We start from the raw sequence: 19,990 nt of genomic DNA, 5'->3' as shown, positions 1-19,990 counted from the left end.
CTCATCCTTTGTCAACAACGCCGTGCGTGCGCCCTGACATCAGCATCGTCGTTATTCCACAGATCTAGTATATAACTATATTGTAGCGTTAACAAAGTACAAGGAAAGACGTGGGTTTGGTAAACGGCTCTTTATTTAACAAAACAAACTTCCAGGCGTGTGGCGGTGTGGACTTCCATCCCCGGAGGTGGCACTTCCAGTCATGGAGGTGGAAGAGAGCTCCATAGAATAGGACCGGGCGTGCGGAAAAGCCATTTTCAAGCCCCATCCACCGTCCCCGGACAGCCACCCGGCCGAGCACCGGCCCCCGACTTCAATCCACGGAGGTGAAAGAGAGCTCCGTAGAGTAGGACCGGGCGTGCGTAAAAGCCATAATAGTTTTTCAAACCTTCTGTGTCACTCCAAATCATTAAATCCTTCAAACTCTTCGTCCTCCGTGTCACTTAGAAACAAAGCCGCTAATGATGCCGGTAGTACGTGGGGCCCTTGGTCATCTTCGTCATCCCGTGATCGAATCTTTGTCCTTTATGTAAACAACTGCCGCGCCGCGCTGCTGATGTCACTTGAAATTCAAATTACAGTAATCCCTTGCTACATCGCGGTTTGTTTATCGCGGTTTCACTTTTTTTTTTTTCTCATAAATTTTGAAAATTTGTGAAAAAATTTACATATAAGTCGCTCCTCTGTATAAGTCGCCCCCCCACCCAAACTATGAAAAAAAACGCGATTTATAGTCCCAAAATTACGGTACTTCTTATTTCCATGCGCATTATAAAAGACCCATTATAAATTACATGTACAGGTACTTATATGAATTAGCTTTCTTCATTGTATAGTCTTGAAACAATGCAGATGTTATTCAAGAATTTCAAAATGTACAGTTTATTGGGTGCGTTTATGCTGTTCCTCGCCGCTATTTTGAATATTCACTTTCATTTCTCAATGGAACTATCAATCATACTTCAATGAAGGAATTAATATCTCATCCCTGCGAGGCTTCTGAGCTCTAAATCCTTTCCCCGACACAAAGAGGGAATCTCCTCATTGCTGTATCTGCATTATTAAACCACTTATCAGAATCCAAAATCTGCCTTTTAATGCACTTCATTCTATGTACGGTGAAATAATTCTGCACAGAATACTCGGGTTTCAAATAAGTTGCGACGTTGAGATGATACATAAGAGCATGAGACACAAGGTTTTGGCCTTTTACGGTGATTCAATTGTTTATATCGCCCCGTGCTTGCCTGGTTTTACTCCAAGCACTTTTCCTGGCACAGTCTAAAACCTGATACTGTTGTAGATTCCAAAACTGTTAAGCGTCAGGTGTGCATGTGTGTGATTGATTACTGTAATTTGTAGCCAGTATACTTGATACATGTCTTTTTCTCCAACGGTACGTGTACCGTATTTTTCGGCACATCGGAATATAAGGCATATTTGTAGACATTCAGGGAAATAAACCAGGACAGCTAAAGAGTCAAAATTTTATTCAACTTCAATTTGACACCATACATAAGGCGCAATGTTAATTTTTGAAAGAAAAATAAAGTTTTACGTGTACCTTATAGTCTGTAAAACACGGTAACACTGTATATTGTGAGAAATCTTCAAAGTACAAATTGATTGAAGTGAACTGTGTGTGTCAACTTTGCAAATGGACGTCGAGGTCTCTTGAACTCCTGTTACTCATCTCCCATCTTTTGCTCGAAGCTAATTGCCGCAATCAAGGGGAAGTTTGGGTGGAGCGGATAACGCTTCAGTGTGCTCTTGGCAATGTAAGCATGCTTGTATCAAATCCGGCTTTGATCACAACAATCTCTTGGGATGGGGCCAGAAAAGTTCGGCTTTTTTTCCCGTCCTTGTCTGCTTTTATTTACAGATTCGAATGAAGTCTACACTTGACTTTAACACATTTAAAGAAAGGGAGATCCCATCCTTTGCGTCCTCCTAACTTTCTAGATGTCTTCTTGTGACATCTTTCCCTTTGGAATAGACTATTTTGGCTGTCTGTGCCAATAAACTCAACAGTTGTCTTCTTTCCTCACTTTGTATTTTTGTTTATTTTTCTGGGATAATAAACACACCCAAAGGCAGAACTTGATAATATTTTGAAATCTAATTAATGTGATTCATCGGAATGAATCAAATTATCAAGTAATTGTGTGTGTGTGTTTTTTTTAAATTTTCAATTGATTGTTTTAAATTACTTTTTCTGAACTCAACCACTTTGTCCTAGAAAGTGTGATAAACAATTTAGTTCATTTAATAACAACAAAAACTTCAGCTCAACTTATCTTTGTTTGCATCCGCCAAGAAAATTAGACTTGTTTGTATTAAACCTCTCTGATCTTCTCATAGTTTTCATCAGGAAAAACAAAATCCATGCTCCAAATGCGGTCAACAATTTGTAATATATCCATCACCTATAGGCAATTCAGAGATTTTGGAATAAATAGATGAACCCTAGGGAATATTGTACAATATTTCCATAATATGTCAGTGGCCACAAGAGGGTACTAAAGTACTAGAGTAATATTGCTTCTCTCTCAGTTATGCAGAGAGTATGATCTTAATATCTTGGGGCTTCATGAGGTAGCAGAGGAAGGAGAAAATGTCTGAAGTAAAAATTAAGAAAATAATTTGGTGGTCAGTAACAGTTACTTGTGAAATGTGGAATCACTCAATTCTCAATGATCAAACTAATAAAACTATATAAATAGTATAAAAACTACTGAAAAAATAAATCGGTGAATATTCAAATCCGCGAGTGCTGTATGCGGAGGTCGACTCTACTTTTATTATTACTTTATTGCTTTTATTCAGCATCATTGGGATTTTCAATGTAGTCACACACGAAGTAACTAATTGAGTGTTAGCACTTTAGCTCATCTCTAAAACAGTACCTTTAAACTTTAGTGCTTTAAACACAAATTCCCATCTTCGAGTATGTTAGCTTACCAAATATTAGCATCTGAGCTATTCTCATAGGTGGCGTGAATGTAGTTGTAAAATCCATATCACTCTGACTCAGAACTTTCTCGAAACAGGTTGCTGTCCGAGTGGATGATAGCAAAACAAATGTTAGCATACTAGCACTGTACTGTATCAATTTTCATTGAGTGAATCCTGGAAGGATTGACTTGCAACAGTTAGCAGGCTCTAAGAATTTTCACACGACATTTTAAATTTTTTAAATCACTTTTTTATTCCCAGGTTTTAAGGTTTACTGCTGTAATTTGGTTGAACAAGTTCATATCTCAGGTGGTTAAATAGGCCACTCAGAAATTAAATTAGTATCCTTGAGTATAGCACTTCATCCTAAAATACTCTTTCACATAATTGTAGAAAAATTCTGTTGTGATTTTCTCTTTTCTGTGTAGTTTATTTTTTTAACATTGTTGATAAAGATGTTTTCATTCATGCTGTTTCAGTTATGTGTGTAAATACTTTTTTTTTTCGAATTGAGTATTGATTTTTGTAAGTATTTGAGGGCTAGTGGTAAAATAATGAACTGCCTTGTAATTGTTTTCTGTCAATCAAATGATTACCCATGACATTTAACAGGTTATCTACTGTTCATATACTCTACCTCTATGTATATGGGTTATCTGAACCGTGAGTGTGTTGGTATGCTAGTTTATGTGTGTGCTTGAGGCACATGCATTTACGTCTGCAGATGGGTAACCATGACAACTGCAGCCTGAAGCAGGGATACGGTGGCAGCAGGCACAGCACAGTTCACCATCTCGTTTTTTTCCCCTCCCCTCAATAGATGCAGCGATTACACGTCTTTTCATTTCATCTTCACCCTGCCTGCCCTTTTTGAATTATCACTACTTGTATCTTTTTGTCGTTCGGAATGAATGCAGTTTTTCAGAGACCTGTAATTTCAGTCTGTAATTATGCAGACCATGCATCATCACGTGATAGCTCCAAGAAAGCATTTTCATGGCTTTGGATGTTTGTGTTCAGCATTCAGTGGTTGTTTAGATCGCTGCTTGATATTCACCTGGAGTGCTGCACAGCACCACTGGAAGCACGGTTTGTTTTGTGGACCAAAAAAACAGCCATGAAATTGACACACTTGGGGATGTAATCCAGATTTTTTTGTTGTTTTCTCCAAAATGACCTCTAGATTCAGTCATTAGTACTTCAAGAGCGGTGTCTTTATAAATACTTAAACATATAAAAGAAAAAACATTATTGATGATTGAACGAGTACCAGGGCAAATAGAACTGAATCTAACGATAGTCTCATTGGTGAAAAGATGCCATGTCGAAGATTCCTAATGCATTTTGATTCTGATTACCGTATTGTCCTTATGGTGCATAAGGCGCACCTAAAAGCCTATAATTTTCTCAAAAAAGGAAGGTGCGCCTTTTGTGTGGACCGAATTCCAAAATCTGTAAAGCTGTTTTGTGTGGCTTCCATAATATTCAAGCGTAATATGTAGACCCAATGAACGAATCAGAGGACATTACGTTTTACGTAGATCAGGGCAAAAAAACAATCAGAGGACTGTACGTTACACGTAGAGTACGTACTTCTGCCGCCATTGATAACTAAGTACTATCGTTTGTGCAAAGAAAACGGATTAGGACCCTCTAAAATGGCATAGACAAAGAGACATGCTTCATGACATGTGGTGTGCCTCGAGATTTTTTCCAATGGAAAGGTGTGCCGTGAATGAAAAAATGTTGGGAAACACTGCTTTAATTCGTATCTGGCTAGTTGGTGATAAATTCTAGAGTAAACTCTGTTTCAATCCAGCATCATAATTAGAGATCTAAATAGCAATATATAATATTTTCACAAAACTGTGATGTGGATATAGTACCATATTTTTTGCACCAAAAGGCGCACTGGATTATAAGGCACACCCTCATTGAATTTTTTTATTTTAGAAATTATTTCATATATAGGGCGCACTGGAGTAAAAGGCGCATAAAATAGAAGCTATACTGCAACAAACTGAGGTTGACTAGGGTTGCTGTATGCATCCACTAGCCAAGAACCAATGAGGCCTCTAAACAATCGCGTTTCTCATACTCTCTCCTATAAAATGATCGGAACTGACTAAAGTTCGATCTAACACATTGGTACTGCTTACCTATGTTTCCCTTCCATATCGATCCGTAAATTTACTCGAAACATTAACAGAGCAGCCTATTTTGACATGAAATAGCCTGGTGCGTACAGCAGCTATCCTTATAGCATTAGCCACCCGCAAACTCCCATGAGCCTCAGCTCGCAGACTCCCATGAGCCTCAGCAAAGTGTAAACAATCGCGTTTCTCAAACGATCTCCTATAAAATGATCGGAACTGACTAAAGTTCGATCTAACACATTGGTACTGCTTACCTGTGTTTCCCTTCCATATCGATCCGTAAATGTACTCAAAACATTAACAGAGCAGCCTATTTTGATATGAAATAGCCTCGTGCGTATAGCAGCTATCATTATAGCATTAGCCACCCGCAAACTCCCATGAGCCTCAGCTCGCAGACTCCCATGAGCCTCAGAAAGTGTAAACAATCGCGTTTCTCAAACGATCTCCTATAAAATGATCGGAACTGACTAAAGTTCAATCTAACACATCGGTACTGCTTACCTATGTTTCCCTTCCATATCGATCCGTAAATTTACTCGAAACATTAACGGAGCAGCCTATTTTGAAATGAAATAGCCTCATGGGTACAACAGCTATTCAGTGACGCCCCCTGACCACGGTTGCCGTAATGCTGGGAAGCGATGCGACCTTGTAATTTACTAGTCGTACTAAAACGTACTGAAACATTTTGGCAGAGCACTGGGTACAACTAGTATCGATCAACAAATTCATCAATTGAGCCATATATAAGGCGCACCAGACTATAAGGCGCACTGTCGGCTTTTGAGAAAATTTTAGGTTTTTAGGTGCGCCTTATAGTCCGGAAATTACGGTAGCATATAAAAATAGTAGTTACTACTTGAAACTGCAGATTGTACACCACTATATGTTTCTTTCTGGGATATATAAAGTCACCATTCTGAAATAGAGTGGAAATCTCTTTATCAACGGTTAGTAATACACTACAATTAATTATGGATGGAAAAATAAACAACAATCACGAGGAGTTATAGGGAGGGAAAACAAGTTATCACCAAGGGCCAGTGTATAGAACAACCCAAACATAAAATGTGAACAGTCAAGTCGATCCAGACTTTTTATGGTTGGTCTGCTGGGGCCGAAGGCTCTTGGCAGCAGAAAAAAACTGAATAAACTAAATGTTTAGGATTACTACTTCTGTCCTGGGTCAACGTCTGGAATCATAAACACAAAACATGACAAGATGTATGCTGTATGCTATTGCTAATATAAAGAAAATTGTAACAGGGAAAACAACTTTAATTGTTTAAAATAGGAGAAAAGGACAAGAAGGTTAGGAACTAATGTCCTTAATATGTGGATGGGAAACTGCTGCTGATATCCTGTCACTGAACACACACAGTCATATTCTGCCTTTGTTGCCAAGCAACACAAGATTTTCAGTGTTTATTGTTTGGGTTTTTTTGGGTGGCGGAGTAAGCAACGAGCTGTACATTCTATAGTAGATTCAATTGGCAAAACAAAGGATATTTACTCTACAGTATATATACTTCCATTTTAAATCCATCTACGTTTTTAGGAGCCTAATTCTAAACGGCGCGACGCTAGTTTGTTTCTCAGCATCTAAATTCGAAAATCCCTTTCGTTTGTTGCTAGCACGGCGTTAGCCGGCCAACGGTGAGGCATTAACTGACCAAATATTCTCATTGCTAGTACGGCGTAAGCGTGCCAACAATGAAGCGTTAACTGTAGCCCGCTAGCAGTAAGGCGTTAGCTGGCCAAATTTTCCCACGACTTCCGGGCAAGGTTGGGTTAATTATCTTTACCCATTGGTTTGGGTTGAAGATTAGATTTTTGCAGGCTGAAGAGTTAAGAATGGATTTAAGATTTGTGTACTGGTTGAAATAAATTTAATGAAGCAGTCTTTGGTGGATGGTTGAAGGCTCAGTGTGACACAGGGTTTGAGGTTCAAATCCTGGTCAGGACAGACAGACCACCCACAGAAGGTTTATCTCATCAGTATGCGTATTTGGTACCACTTGTTGGATTAAATTCTTGACCCAACATGCTGGGTTAAATCCTCAACACATAGTCCCTCTTCGACCCGGTGTTCGGTTAGCTATTTCACCCAATTTGAATTACTTTTGGCCCATCTGGTTTAAGAGTGTAAATCAGGCCATTCCTTGAAATATTTCAAAACAGTGACATTTTAAACCGAGACAATGTGCTTGTTAGCATACAAGACAAAGTCACAACTAATTAACTTGCAGTTTGGAAATTTAAAGGCAATGTACTGTAGCTCTCTGCAGGAATCTATCTCGTGCTTGTTCGATTTTGCTGGATTCAGTTGAAAGCTTCCTTGTGGCACATAGTACAACACAACTTTGACACATCTGAAGAGAGAGAAAGGCAGGGAGTGCAGTCGAGCAGCGGCATATACTAGCAGTATTGCTGTCTTCTCTCGGAGGAAAGCCCCATGCGCAAGGCTGCCATCCTCCTGTCTCTATTTTCCCTCCTTAACACCTTCTGCTATTCATCCGGTGAGTCAACAATCTGCTCATCTTTTTATGATCATATTATAAGTTTGTGAGCGGTAACTGAATTCATAGATGGATATGCCATCCGGTTGGCTCAATGCCGATGCACAGCCAGTTGCCAGGGCACATTCGTTTGAGCTTGTGAAAAGCTGGTCCACCATGGCTCTGTTGTTTCTGCTAGTTCTTTCAGAGGTGCTTGGAATTATATATTATAATTGTGTGTTAAATATATAGCCCTTTGTAATTTAATTTTAATAAAAATAAAAGAACTGTTTTGAGATTAAATATCTCATCACAATTTAGTATCACGAGCCGAGTGTTGAACCTCTCAGGTTTGTTGCGAACCACTTAATAGATCGTAATTACAGATGATGTCATAGGTATTATGAAAGAATGAGTCAGTCAATGTAGTGAATGTCTCATTTGTATGAAAAAAGTCACAAAACAACAAAACCTCAAAATCAGTTATAAACAATCATTAAAGTTATTGTCATTAATTAACTCATCCACGAATGAATTCAATGATGAATATTTTCCGTACTGCTTGTCCCCACGGGGGTTGCGGGTGTGCTGAAAAAACATTTTTGTGAATGAAATAAAAAATAAAAGTGATTATAAATGATATGCCATTCATGACCATTGAGAAACAAGCGTTGAAATGAAACTTTTGATACGCAGTAAAAATTGCCCAAAAAAAATACAAATTAATTAATTTCCTCAAATTAATTAATTAAAAAGCAAAACATGTATTAAAAAATATAATTTCCCAAACAGCTTTGTATAAACAACTGCAAGACATTCTGAAAGAGATAAAAAAAAACATTTGTTGTGTTTTGTTTTGTGGAAGCGCAATTAATTTAATTTAGATGTAATATTTTCACCTTAGTCTCAGTTGAGATTTATCCCTTCTATGCACTTGCCTGACAGCAATTACTACTTTCCTGTTAGTCGGGGATTTGCCACCATCTTGTGGCATTTTAGCTGTTTACACAAGAGGACACAAAAATGATGAAGAGGCAAGTTTCTCAGAAAATAGCACCATTTTGTTCTGCGACCCCAACAATCATCGTCAGTAAGCTGGCTTGTTGCTCCTCTGCTCTCAAATGTTCTGTGCTTGTTAGTTGTGCTTAAATGCTCATGTTCTTGCGTATGTACTTGTCACTTGCAATCATGTGGAGAAGAAAAATATGGGTGATGCTGTGGAAAGTATGCTGCTTATGTATGCCTATCTGTAGTGTACAATTTTAACATTTAATGGATTTGATGAAATCGGACTGTCCAGTTGAGATGCGGGAGAAACAATTGCATAAGCCAGCCTTGTCTAATACCGTAATTTTCGGACTATAAGTCGCGTTTTTTTTCATAGTTTGGGTGGGGGGGCGACTTATACTCAGGAGCGACTTATATGTGTTTTTTTTCAAAAATTTTCAAAAAAAAAAAAAAATGAAACCGCAATGTAGCAAGGGATTACTGTAATTTCAATTTCAAGTGACGTCAGCAGCGCGACGTCGCGGTCAGCAGCGCGACGTCAGCAGCGCGACGTCAGCAGCGCGACGTCAGCAGCGCGACGTCAGCAGCGCGACGTCAGCAGCGCGACGTCAGCAGCGCGACGTCAGCAGCGCGACGTCAGCAGCGCGATGCGGCGTTGTTTACATAAAGGACAAAGATTGACTCGACGGAGCTCTCTTTCACTTCCGTGGATTGAAGTCGGGGGCCGGCGCTCGGCCGGGTGGCTGTCCAGGGACGGTGGATGGGGCTCAGACAATGCTTTTACGCACGCCCGGTCCTACTCTACCGAGCTGTCTTTCACCTCCGTGGATGGAAATCGAGGGCCGGCGCTCGGCCGGGTGGCTGTCCGGGGACGGTGGATGGGGCTCGGTCATATATCGTTATATGGGCCTGTGGAATATTTTGAAGTGCAAGAGCCGTCAGCGGCGCGCACGCATTGTTGACAAAGGACGATTGATGGATCTAATGAATTGGAGTGACACAGATGGTTTTATTAACGTGTTATTTATGTAATAGTTTTTTTAATAACTCTGAATTTTACGTCAGGGCCGTTCTCAGCTCTTAGTTTGTGTTTATGTCACGTTAGCATACCTATCGTCTATGGAGCTCTCTTCCATTTCCGTGGCTGGAAGTCCACGCCGCCACACGCCTGGAAGTTTGTTTTGTTAAATAAAGAGCCGTTTACCAAACCCACGTCTTTCCTTGAACTTTGTTAACGCTACAATATAGTTATATAGTAGATCTGTGGAATAACGACGAGGCTGACGTCAGGGCGCACGCACGCGCGGCGTTGTTGACAAAGGACGAGGAATTTGATCGATGGATTTAATGATTTAGAGTGCACAGATGGTTTGATAACATTATTGCTTATACAATAGTTATTTGATATATAATTTATATATCGTTATATGGGCCTGTGGAATATTTTGAAGTGCAAGAGCCGTCAGCGGCGCGCACGCATTGTTGACAAGGGACGATTGATGGATTTAATGAATTGGAGTGACACATGGTTTTATTAACGTGTTATTTATGTAATAGTTTTTTGAATAACTGAATTTTACGTCAGGGCCGTTCTCAGCTCTTAGTTTGTGTTTATGTCACGTTGGCATACCTATCGTTTAGCCTGTTGTTGCTCGTTCATGACTGTTCTTGGTGTTGGATTTTGTCGAATAAATTGCCCCCCAAAATGCGACTTATACTCCGGAGCGACTTATATATGTTTTTTTTTCACTTTTTTGGGCATTTTATGGCTGGTGCGACTTGTACTCCGGTGCGATTTATAGTCCGAAAATTACGGTAGTTTTCCTGGAAAACAGATTCACAATCCCCGGAGACCGCTCTTATGTTTTTAATAGAGGAGTAGATAAAATGCAGAACTTGTACTACTGTGTTCAGAAAGAATAATTTCCAATTGAGGAAAATGGAAAATTGCATTTCGGTGACCATTTCCATTTATTCACTAAAAAATACACGATAAAGCAATCTGCGTATTGCTTAAGTAAAATGTGAAGATATGTAATGGTTAGAAAGTGAACTCAACAAATTAATGATTTGGAGCTTGCGCAATGGTTTACTTTCAGTACTTTGGAAAATGTGGTGTGTTCAATTTCACATACACCCTGTAGTCTTATGTTACAAAATAATTGCGCTTTTTCAAGTCCTGCTACGTTGACGCAGTTGTCATTGTCCACTGATGGTTTTATCTGATTGTGGAATGCTACATTTTTCTGTGTCAGCAAAAACATTTGGAGAATACCACTTCATTGGGTTTCTTTGTAAAATGGAAATGTAAATAAATGAAGGCTTTTCTATTGCCTCTGATGCCACCTTTGCAATGCTTAATAACAAATGTCTGGTCATACAACAGTCAAGAACAAAACATTGGAGTTTTGTCCTTGAATTAAAACAATTTTGTTGTTTGTGTTAAACCTAGCTTAGGTTATAATAGTGTATCAAGATTGTGAAATGTGAGCGGTGTGGATAAAAAAAGCACAGAATGTACAAAGAAATAAAATAACACAGATGGAGATATCGGGCTAGCAGGGATAGCTTGTTTGCTATCTTTCTGTCTGGCTTGCAAACTACGCTGTAAAAAATGTTGGGTGAACTTCAACAAACTTCAATAACATTTTAAGTTGAATAATTCAAGTAAATGTATTATGTTTTGCTAATGTGAAAATTGTTTTTCCTGCATTTTACAGAACATTCGTCCCTTAGAACCCCAAATTAAAGATGCAAGTCAAAACAACTTGCTTGCTTTGTGGCGCTGACATTGTTGCCATGAATGTCGGTAATCTATATTCTAAATATTTTTCCACTGTTGTAGTACAAAAATACAAGTTGTGCTTTTTACAGTCAAGCTTGCTAACAAGCTAGCTTGGTGGGTATTAGCTGGATTTTTCATATAGCATTCGAAGCAAACCAATTTTTCATCTCACTTCAAATAAGCTGTTTTTCCATTTACAAAAACAGACCATTGGCTCCTAGATGAATGCAAGAAAGCATTTTCCCTTTGTTTTTTGGAATTGTTATCCCGCCATCATTCTTTGCAGCGCTTGCATTTTTTCCCCCCCTTTTCTGTTCCATATCCTATTCCAGTTGTATTTTTAAAGAAAAGAATAATGCGTGTGTGCGTATGCCATCATTTTACAAAGTTTTCAGTTGTTCGTCCAGGCATGGATTTACCATTACAAATGGCTCACTGTATTTTACAAACACGTTTTTTTCAATGTTCTTTTATTTTTCTTCTCCAGTCACAATGAGCGAAAGGTGATGTGTAAGCACCCTGTCTCAGGAGCTCCCTCGCAAGACAACTGTATCTTCGTGGTGAATGAACAGTAAGTCTGTTTTCAGGATTCTAAGTTAAAAACGACAATGGCAGTAATGATGATCACACTTTATCTTGGTTTTCAGCAGGTTTTTGCAACTTGTGTTATTTAGCAGTGGCAAGCAATTCAGGTCAGCAAGATCTCTGCTGGCGTAAACACTCTCAAAAGCAATGACCTCCCTTTAAAGCCTTCATTCTAATATTTGCTTTGTTTTTATTTATTCCTAACAGTCTCTTTTTTTCGTAATGTTTCCTTGGATGCACTGCTTCAAGTACAGTTTCGATTTTTTGGGGGGAGGGCTACCAGATTTCAGCCTGTGTTGATGACATGGTGACAGGCATCTTCATTGACTGTTTTTATGCTGTTTTTGTTATCCATTGTCATGATTTACTTTTTATTTGACTCAGTCTAATTTGTAGTCATGGTTTTGGATTCTTATTATTTTGCCATCTTGTCTTCCTCCTGTTCTTTTAGTGTGAAATATGGAAAGCTTGTCCATCCTGACAAGCCCCTAGAGGCTGACACCAGGTAATAAACCCTAATACAGAAAGAGTAGGTTTTGCTTTTGGCTTTTTCTGTCAAGACTACTATCATTCGAATTCTTACTGGTAAGCGGGATGCATACAAGGTGGTGAAAAATAAATTATAGTAATTTATTTAGATTATTCAAAAATTTCTCTGATTTCCCTTAGGAAATGATTAAAATTGTAGAAATACATTCTTTAGAAGTATTTTAAATTGGTAAATAAACTAGTGATTACATTACTTTTTACCCACTTTGTAATGCATGTAGGCAAAATTGTTGATTTCAATAGTTTTCAAAAATAATTCTGTTGGACAACAGTTCAAAAGCAATGTTTAATTTTATTAGTAAATTATCACTAAAATTATATATATCATGCTATACGGATTGTCAATTTTAAATTATTTCTGACTGGGCTTTTTTCTCTCTAGAAGGCCATTAATTATGCCTACATGTCTTATCCATCACCTTTCTTTCTTCAAGTGAAGTGTTTTACTCATCTTTCATTCACCCCTACTAAAACGAACAACCGTCAACATTTCCAATAAAGATGCAAATATACTGTTGTCACATTAAATTATGTCAGGGAGTACAGCCAAGCTAAGCGGAGCTCCTCACAGCTGGTGTTGTGAGCCATAAAGGTCAACTGGTAATTCAACTGAATATCACTGGACTCCCTGACTTTTACAATGAAAAGAAGAGCAATTTGGAAATAGGTGATTACAATAACAGCTAGGCAGTGTGGCTGTAGAATGTCGATCAATGTAGTGCACAATGTTGACTAAATAAGACAGAGTAAGTGTGGCAAGTTGACCTGATGCTAAGTTAGTGGTGATAAATCTGCAGTCAAAGTGGAAAAAATTAATTAGTACTCATCTTTGAAATGGCCAAATTCTCAAAAACCTGAGTCATTTTATAATCGAGTTATCTTTTAAGCCACAGATACAACAGTATTACCGTCCATTTGCTCCTACAAATCTCCAAATGAACTTAAGCGTTAGCATCTATCTATTAGCACTCTCCTCTGCTAACTATGGTAATTCGCATTCATAATTTTCACTTAATTTTCTGTTGATTTTTGCACTGAACTATCCATTCTGTTGATTTTTTTTTTTTATTATGTTCTTGAATCTATATTAAACACTGGCAGTCTTAACTTATCATCACTTGTTGCCAGCTAACATAACATACACTGCTCAAAAAAAGTGAAGGAACAGTTTTTTATCAGGGTATGGCATGAATTCAATTACACTTTTCTGATAAGGTTTTGGTCAGGTACGTGGCAGAGAGTGTTGTTAATCAGTTTCAGCTGCCTTGGTGTTGATGGAATTAACAACAGGTGCACTAGAGGGGCAACAACGAGATGGTCCCCAAAACAGGACTGGTTTTGCAGGTGGAGGCCATTTCAAGTTCCTCCCTCTTGATCTTTTTTAACTGTTTTTCCACAAGTGTTGGCTTTAGCTAGAGTCATTATCACGACTGGGAGCATGAGGCGATTTCTTAACCCTCCTGAAGTTGCGCAGATTGTCCAACTCCTCCAGGATGGCACATCCATGCGTGCTGTTGCAAGAAGATTTGATGTGTCTCCCAGTACAATCTCCAGAGCATGGAGGAGATTCCAGGAGACAGGCAGTTACTCTTGGAGAGCTGGACAGGGCCGTAGACGGTCCTCATTCCATCAGCAGGACCGATATCTGCTGCTTTGTGCAAGGAGGAACAGGTTGAGCACTGCCCGAGCCCTACAGAATGACCTCCAGCAGGCTACTGGTGTGAATGTCTCTGCCCAAACAGTCAGAAACAGACTTCACGAGGGTGGCCTCAGGACACGATGTCCTGTAGTGTGCCCTGTGCTCATTGCTCAGCACCGTGGAGCTCGATTGGCATTTGCCATAGAACAGCAGAATTGGCAAGTCCGCCACTGGCGCCCTGTGCGTTTCACAGATGAGAGCAGGTTTACCCTGAGCACCTGTGATAGATGTGAAAGGGTCTGGAGAAGCCAAGGAGAGCGCTATGCTGCCTGCAACACCATTCAGCATGACTGGTGCGGTGTTGGGTCAGTGATGGTCTGGGGAGGCATTTCCATGGAGGGACGAACAGACCTCTACAGGCTAGAGAACAGCAGTCTGACTGCCATTAGGTATCGGGATGAAATCCTTGCACCCATGGTCAGACCCTATGCTGGTGCAGTAGGTCCTGGGTTCCTCCTGAACCACGACAATGCCCGGCCTCATGTGGCAAGAGTATGCAGACAGTATCTGGAGGATGAAGGAATTGACACAATTGAATGGCCCTCACAATCACCTGATCTAAACCCGATAGAACACCTCTGGGACATAATGTTTCGGTCCATCAGATGCCACCAGGTTGCTCCTCAGACTTTACAGGAGCTCACTGATGCCCTTAGACAGATCTGGGAGGACATCCCACAAGACACCATCTGTCGTCTCATTAGGCACATGCCGTGACGTTGTCAAGCATACATACAAGCTCGTGGGGGCCACACAAGATATTGAAAAGAATTTTGAGTTGCAGAAATTGAATTTAGGCAAATTGGACGAGCCTGCCACATAATTTTTTTCACTTTGATTTTTGGGGTGTCTATATACTGAGCCCTCTGTAGGCTGAAAACCTTTATTTCCATCAAAAGATGTGGGATCCTTTTGTTCCTGAGACATTAAACTGTCCATATCAGGATAGATATCCAACTTTTTTTTTTTCACCATTGAAATCTGATGTGTTTTCAAAGTGTTCCTGTAATTTTTTTGAGCAGTGTATTATGCCAACCGGTTTAAGCTCTCTTTGTTTGCTCTTAGCAACTTTGGCTTCAAAGATATTCCTCATTTCACTTTTTGGTTAAAATTACAAACTATGTTTGACATTTGGAAAATTTGAAGTCAAACATTGAAAAATTATTTAAATAATCAAGATTATATGATTAATTCAACACCACTGCTGAGCAGACTGCTTTGTGATTTCCCAATGTCTGTTCCATATCCAAAAAGCACAGTACAGCTGCGGTTGCCTGTTTCAAATGGCTGCGGGTGTCAATTTCTCATCCAGCGTCCTTGTTTACACATCCTCTTGTACGCATCTGTGTGCTCAGAGCTATGCTGTTCTTAAAATTAAGTGTAGTCTGGTGCAAAGTACAATTACTTATTGTATGTTGCCTGTGGAAACGCATTTGCCTAACAAAAGCAGAAGCAAACTGTTAACAGTGCAGTTAAGAGCTCAGACAAGAGAGAAAAGCAAACTAACGAAAAGCAAACTACCCTGTCAAATGGTTGCCGCTCGCAGGTGGGTTTTCTGGTATTGTCTGGAATCCACCTTTCTTTTTCTTCTTGGGTGTTGAATTCTCAATGAGCCTTTTTCCAACAACAAAGAAACTTTCCAAATAAGTCCAGATCATTCTCTTTTTTACTTATTGTACTTGAGTCATGATCAATTTACATGTCATTTTAAATCCTTGGAGAGGAAAGACAGTCTTTCATCTGGGGCTTTCTTAATAAAAGATACATAGATATCGCTACTCATCATTCAAGTCACCGGAGCCCTTAATTTCCTTATCTTCCTGTCGCTCATGAAGATGTAGATGATGAGGTCTGTTTAATGAGACTGTCTGGTATTGATTGCTGGAGTACAATTTGACATAGAATTGAACGATCCTCATCTTAGTAGCAGAAACACACGCAATGTGGTACACGCTGATGTACACACACAACCGTTTTTACGGAGCATTTTTACTTTTAGGTCAATTTAAATTGAATTCACACTCATATATATTTGAGTTGCACACACAAAGAAAACCCTATTTGTCGAGCAGTTACGTATGTTGATTGATCTGAACCTGAAATTATTGCTGCAATTCAATCAAATTTATTTTAAATTTATTCTTTGGACTACAGAATGTTTGTGCCACCCTGAGAAGCACTGCGTCTTGTTTCTATATTGTTCCACCTCGGATAGTTTAAGGTTAATTGCAATAACAATTTTTCGGCCTATGTTCATTTTCGTATATCATACAGATCAAAACTTTAATCTCTCTGTGTGTCTTAACTTGTGGCAGGACAACGCCAAAGCCAGAGGAGGAAAATAGCGGCAATAAAAAGGAGCGTCCCATGAGCACCATGAGCGAAGCGTCCAACTACACAGGTGGCTCAGACAACAGCAACTTCACCGGGAGCCCTGCCACTACTTTGACTCACTCTTCGTCATTCACACGGGTCAGTATAGCCTTGAAACAAATCACACTGGTGTTAGATTTCTGAGATGACCTATCACAGTTTGCATTGACCCTTCAGAATACATTCAGAGTATGTGGTGTTCAACAGAGTTGTGTGCCCCCTACAATTCCATTGTTGTATTATTGTAAATGTTTAATGCCTTGTGTTCTGCAAAGCACTTCGTTACAGCGCCAGCTGTTGTGAAAGCACTATGAACATGCATTGAATTGAGTTAAGTAGGCTTCTGGTAAACTCAAAGGTCTGGGTAGTGGCAGAAAGGATTAAGGTCACAAATGCAAATTTGTAAAACTGTAGTATTAAATAAACTTGACATAAATGCCATTTGGGAGAGGTAAGGGAAGGTGACAATTGAGCCTTTTAAATTATTGTTGAGGATCAAAGCCTTGATTAAATGAAAAGCAATTACCGTAATTTTCGGACTAAAAGTCGCTCCGGAGTACAAGTCGCATCAGCCATAAAATGCACCATGAAGGGGGAAAAAAATCATATATAAGTCGCACCAGAGTTTAAGTCGCGTTTTGGGGGAAATTTATTTGACAAAATCCAACACCAAGAACAGACATGAACCAGCAACAACAGGCTAAACGATACGGTATGCTAACGTGACATAAACACAAACGAGGAGCTGAGAACGGGCCTGACGTAACATTAACAGTTATTCAAATAACTATAACATAAATAACCCCTTTATCAAACCATGTGTGTCACTCCAAATTATTAAATCCATTGATCGTATTCTTCGTCCATTCTGTAAACAACGCTGCATGTGCGGCGCGCGCGCCGCTGACGTTGGACTTGCTGTCGTCAGTTGCAGTTCAAATTATTCCACAGGCCTATATAACGATATATAAACTATATATCAAATAACAATGATATAAACAACAATTTTATCGAACCATCCGTGTCACTCCAAATCATTAAATCCATCGGAATCTTCGTCTTGTGTCACTTAAAAAAAAACAATAAAAAAAAAAAAACAGCTGTTGACTCCGGAACTATGTGCGCCACTGACGTCAGACGAGATATATCAAATAAATGTAATATAAACAACAATTTTATCGAACCATATCATTAAATGCATCGGAATCTTCGTCTTGTGTCACTTGAAAATAAAACAAAAAACACAGCTGTTGACTCCGGAACTATGTACGCCGCTGACGTCAAACTAGATATATCAAATAAATGTAATATAAACAACAATTTTAACGAACCATCCATGTCGCTCCAAATCATTAAACCCATCGGAATCTTCATCCGCTGTGTCACTTAAAAAAAAAAAAAAAAAAAAAAAAAAAAAAAAAAAACGTGCGCCGCTGACGTCAGCCTCGTCATCAGTTGCGACTCCAATTATTCCACAGATCTACGTATATAACTATATTGTAGCGTTACCAAAGTACCAGGCAAAACGTGGGTTTGGTAACCGGCTCTTTATTTCACAAAACAAGAGCTCAACATATGAGCCAACACACAGTGCTATAAGCGAGCGCCCTGGATCGCTCTTCCCGTCTCCCCCCCTGCTGCCTTCGCGGCCTTGCTAGACAATCGGATACTACTGAAGTCTAACAACATAGACGTTGCTACTCTAAATAAACTATATATCAAATAACTATAACATAAATAACAAGTTTATCGAACCATCTGTGTCACTCCAAATCATTAAATCTCCTGACTTTGGAAGTCAGTGAATGGAACTCATTGTCAGTAAGGCTCCAATTATTCCACAGCCATAGTGCACCCTCATGCAGTTTATAGTGAAGTGATCAACTATACAAATAAGTAAGGAATGTGTTAATGATCAAGTAAAAATTCGTGAATAATTTCACATATAAGTCGCTCCTGAGTATATGTCGCCCCCCTCCACCCAAACTATGAAAATACCCGCGACTTATAGTCCGAAAAATACGGTATTTAACTGGAGGCCACTTGCTAGAAATGTTGCTTTTACTTAAATGCATCTATTTTTGCCATCGGTTTTAGAGGATTGAAGCTTCACAGTTACTTTAGTAGAAAGTGTTACTAATCGAAGGACTTCAGACTGTTATTTAAAATGCCGATTCGCAAAAAGCAGCTTTTGAGTCTGTAAACGTGCCCCTAAAAATCTAATCGGAGTCTTCAGGCTGTCATGAATAAGTTCATGTTTAAACTGGTTGAAAGAATTACCGTTTTTTCCCATGTATAATGCGCAAAATTTAACTAATTTATTGCCCTAAAATCTGGGGTGCGCATTATACATGGGTACAATTCTTTTTTTTTTTTTTTTGACATGTCAGCTATATAAAGAGCGAGAGTTCAGTTCTCTACCTAAATGCGTATTACAGGTAATATTTTATTTCACAACACTTTGCCTTGTTCCTTTCTTCTCTGCTGTTCACTTCAAACACGCTCCATACGAACACAATGCTCTCGTATCAGACGCTTGCTCGATCACCTGATCGTTTGCTGTCACAATGTACCCTACACAAATCCGAAACATTTCTTCGCTATCAAGTTTGCTAGTGCATGCGCAGTGATACTGACCGGCAGAATAACAACCGGTTGTTCCCAAAGATGATCTTTTTTCTGAAATAATTTTATGTTTACGGACTTAAGTAGGAGTCAAAATTTGGGTGCGTATTATACATGGGTACAGGCTTTTTTCCAGCATCGACATGCCATTTTTAGGGTGCGTATTATACATGGGGGCGCATTATACATGGTAAAAAATGGTAAAAAAAAATATCTTATGCGCAGTATTTATGTATTCATGAGAAATCATAATTTATAAACATGAATGGATCTAATTTTGTGCACTGCTAGGGGGAAAAAAATGGATGGTATAAAAAAACTGGAAAACTGAGTATAAATTATGAATTTAAATGCGTTGCTGTCAATTTAAGATGCAGCGTAATGTGGCAACTCAGCTGAAATAACAAATGATGTACCAAAGATTGCTACTGTTGAGATCCCCTAAAGCAAGACGACCTACTTTAAACATCGGCAGAGGTTTAGATTGTTGTATTGTAGATGCAATATACGAATCAGTGATTCTCTTCAATATTGTATATTTTACTATTTAAAATAGATTTGAAAACAAGTGTGTATTCTGTGAATATTGGCAAGTAATGCTTTGTCTTTCTATTTCTTGGTGAAAGAGTAAAAAAAAACCACATTATTTTTATACTTGAACGAATAGTTTTGTGCATTGTCGGCAAAAAACACACCAAAGGTGACAAAAAATGGTGCCTAAATTATTATTTTGGTTGATTGGCAGTCCATGATT

General features: G+C 39.0%; 1 protein-coding gene across 17 annotated transcripts in view; it reads left to right on the top strand.

Moving 5' to 3' along the window:
• plekha5 (pleckstrin homology domain containing, family A member 5) overlaps window positions 1-19,990 on the top strand; it is a 78,448-nt gene that overhangs the window by 29,832 nt on the left and 28,626 nt on the right. For 15 of the 17 annotated variants that reach the window (XM_037243797.1, XM_037243795.1, XM_037243802.1 and 12 more), the window contains exons 4-6: window positions 11,893-11,976; window positions 12,442-12,495; window positions 16,554-16,710. In XM_037243797.1, the coding sequence (XP_037099692.1) occupies window positions 11,893-11,976; window positions 12,442-12,495; window positions 16,554-16,710 (295 nt within the window). Of the gene's footprint in view, window positions 1-7,423; window positions 7,634-11,892; window positions 11,977-12,441; window positions 12,496-16,553; window positions 16,711-19,990 lie in introns of those variants that run through there. The other 2 variants (XM_037243808.1, XM_037243799.1) reach the window with 2 other exon arrangements.

The sequence above is a fragment of the Syngnathus acus genome, chromosome 23 (genome assembly GCF_901709675.1).
Source record: "Syngnathus acus chromosome 23, fSynAcu1.2, whole genome shotgun sequence".
NCBI classification, from domain to species: domain Eukaryota; kingdom Metazoa; phylum Chordata; class Actinopteri; order Syngnathiformes; family Syngnathidae; genus Syngnathus; species Syngnathus acus.
Note: the sequence above shows the minus strand (reverse complement) of the source record. Positions and strands in the feature narration are given on the sequence as shown.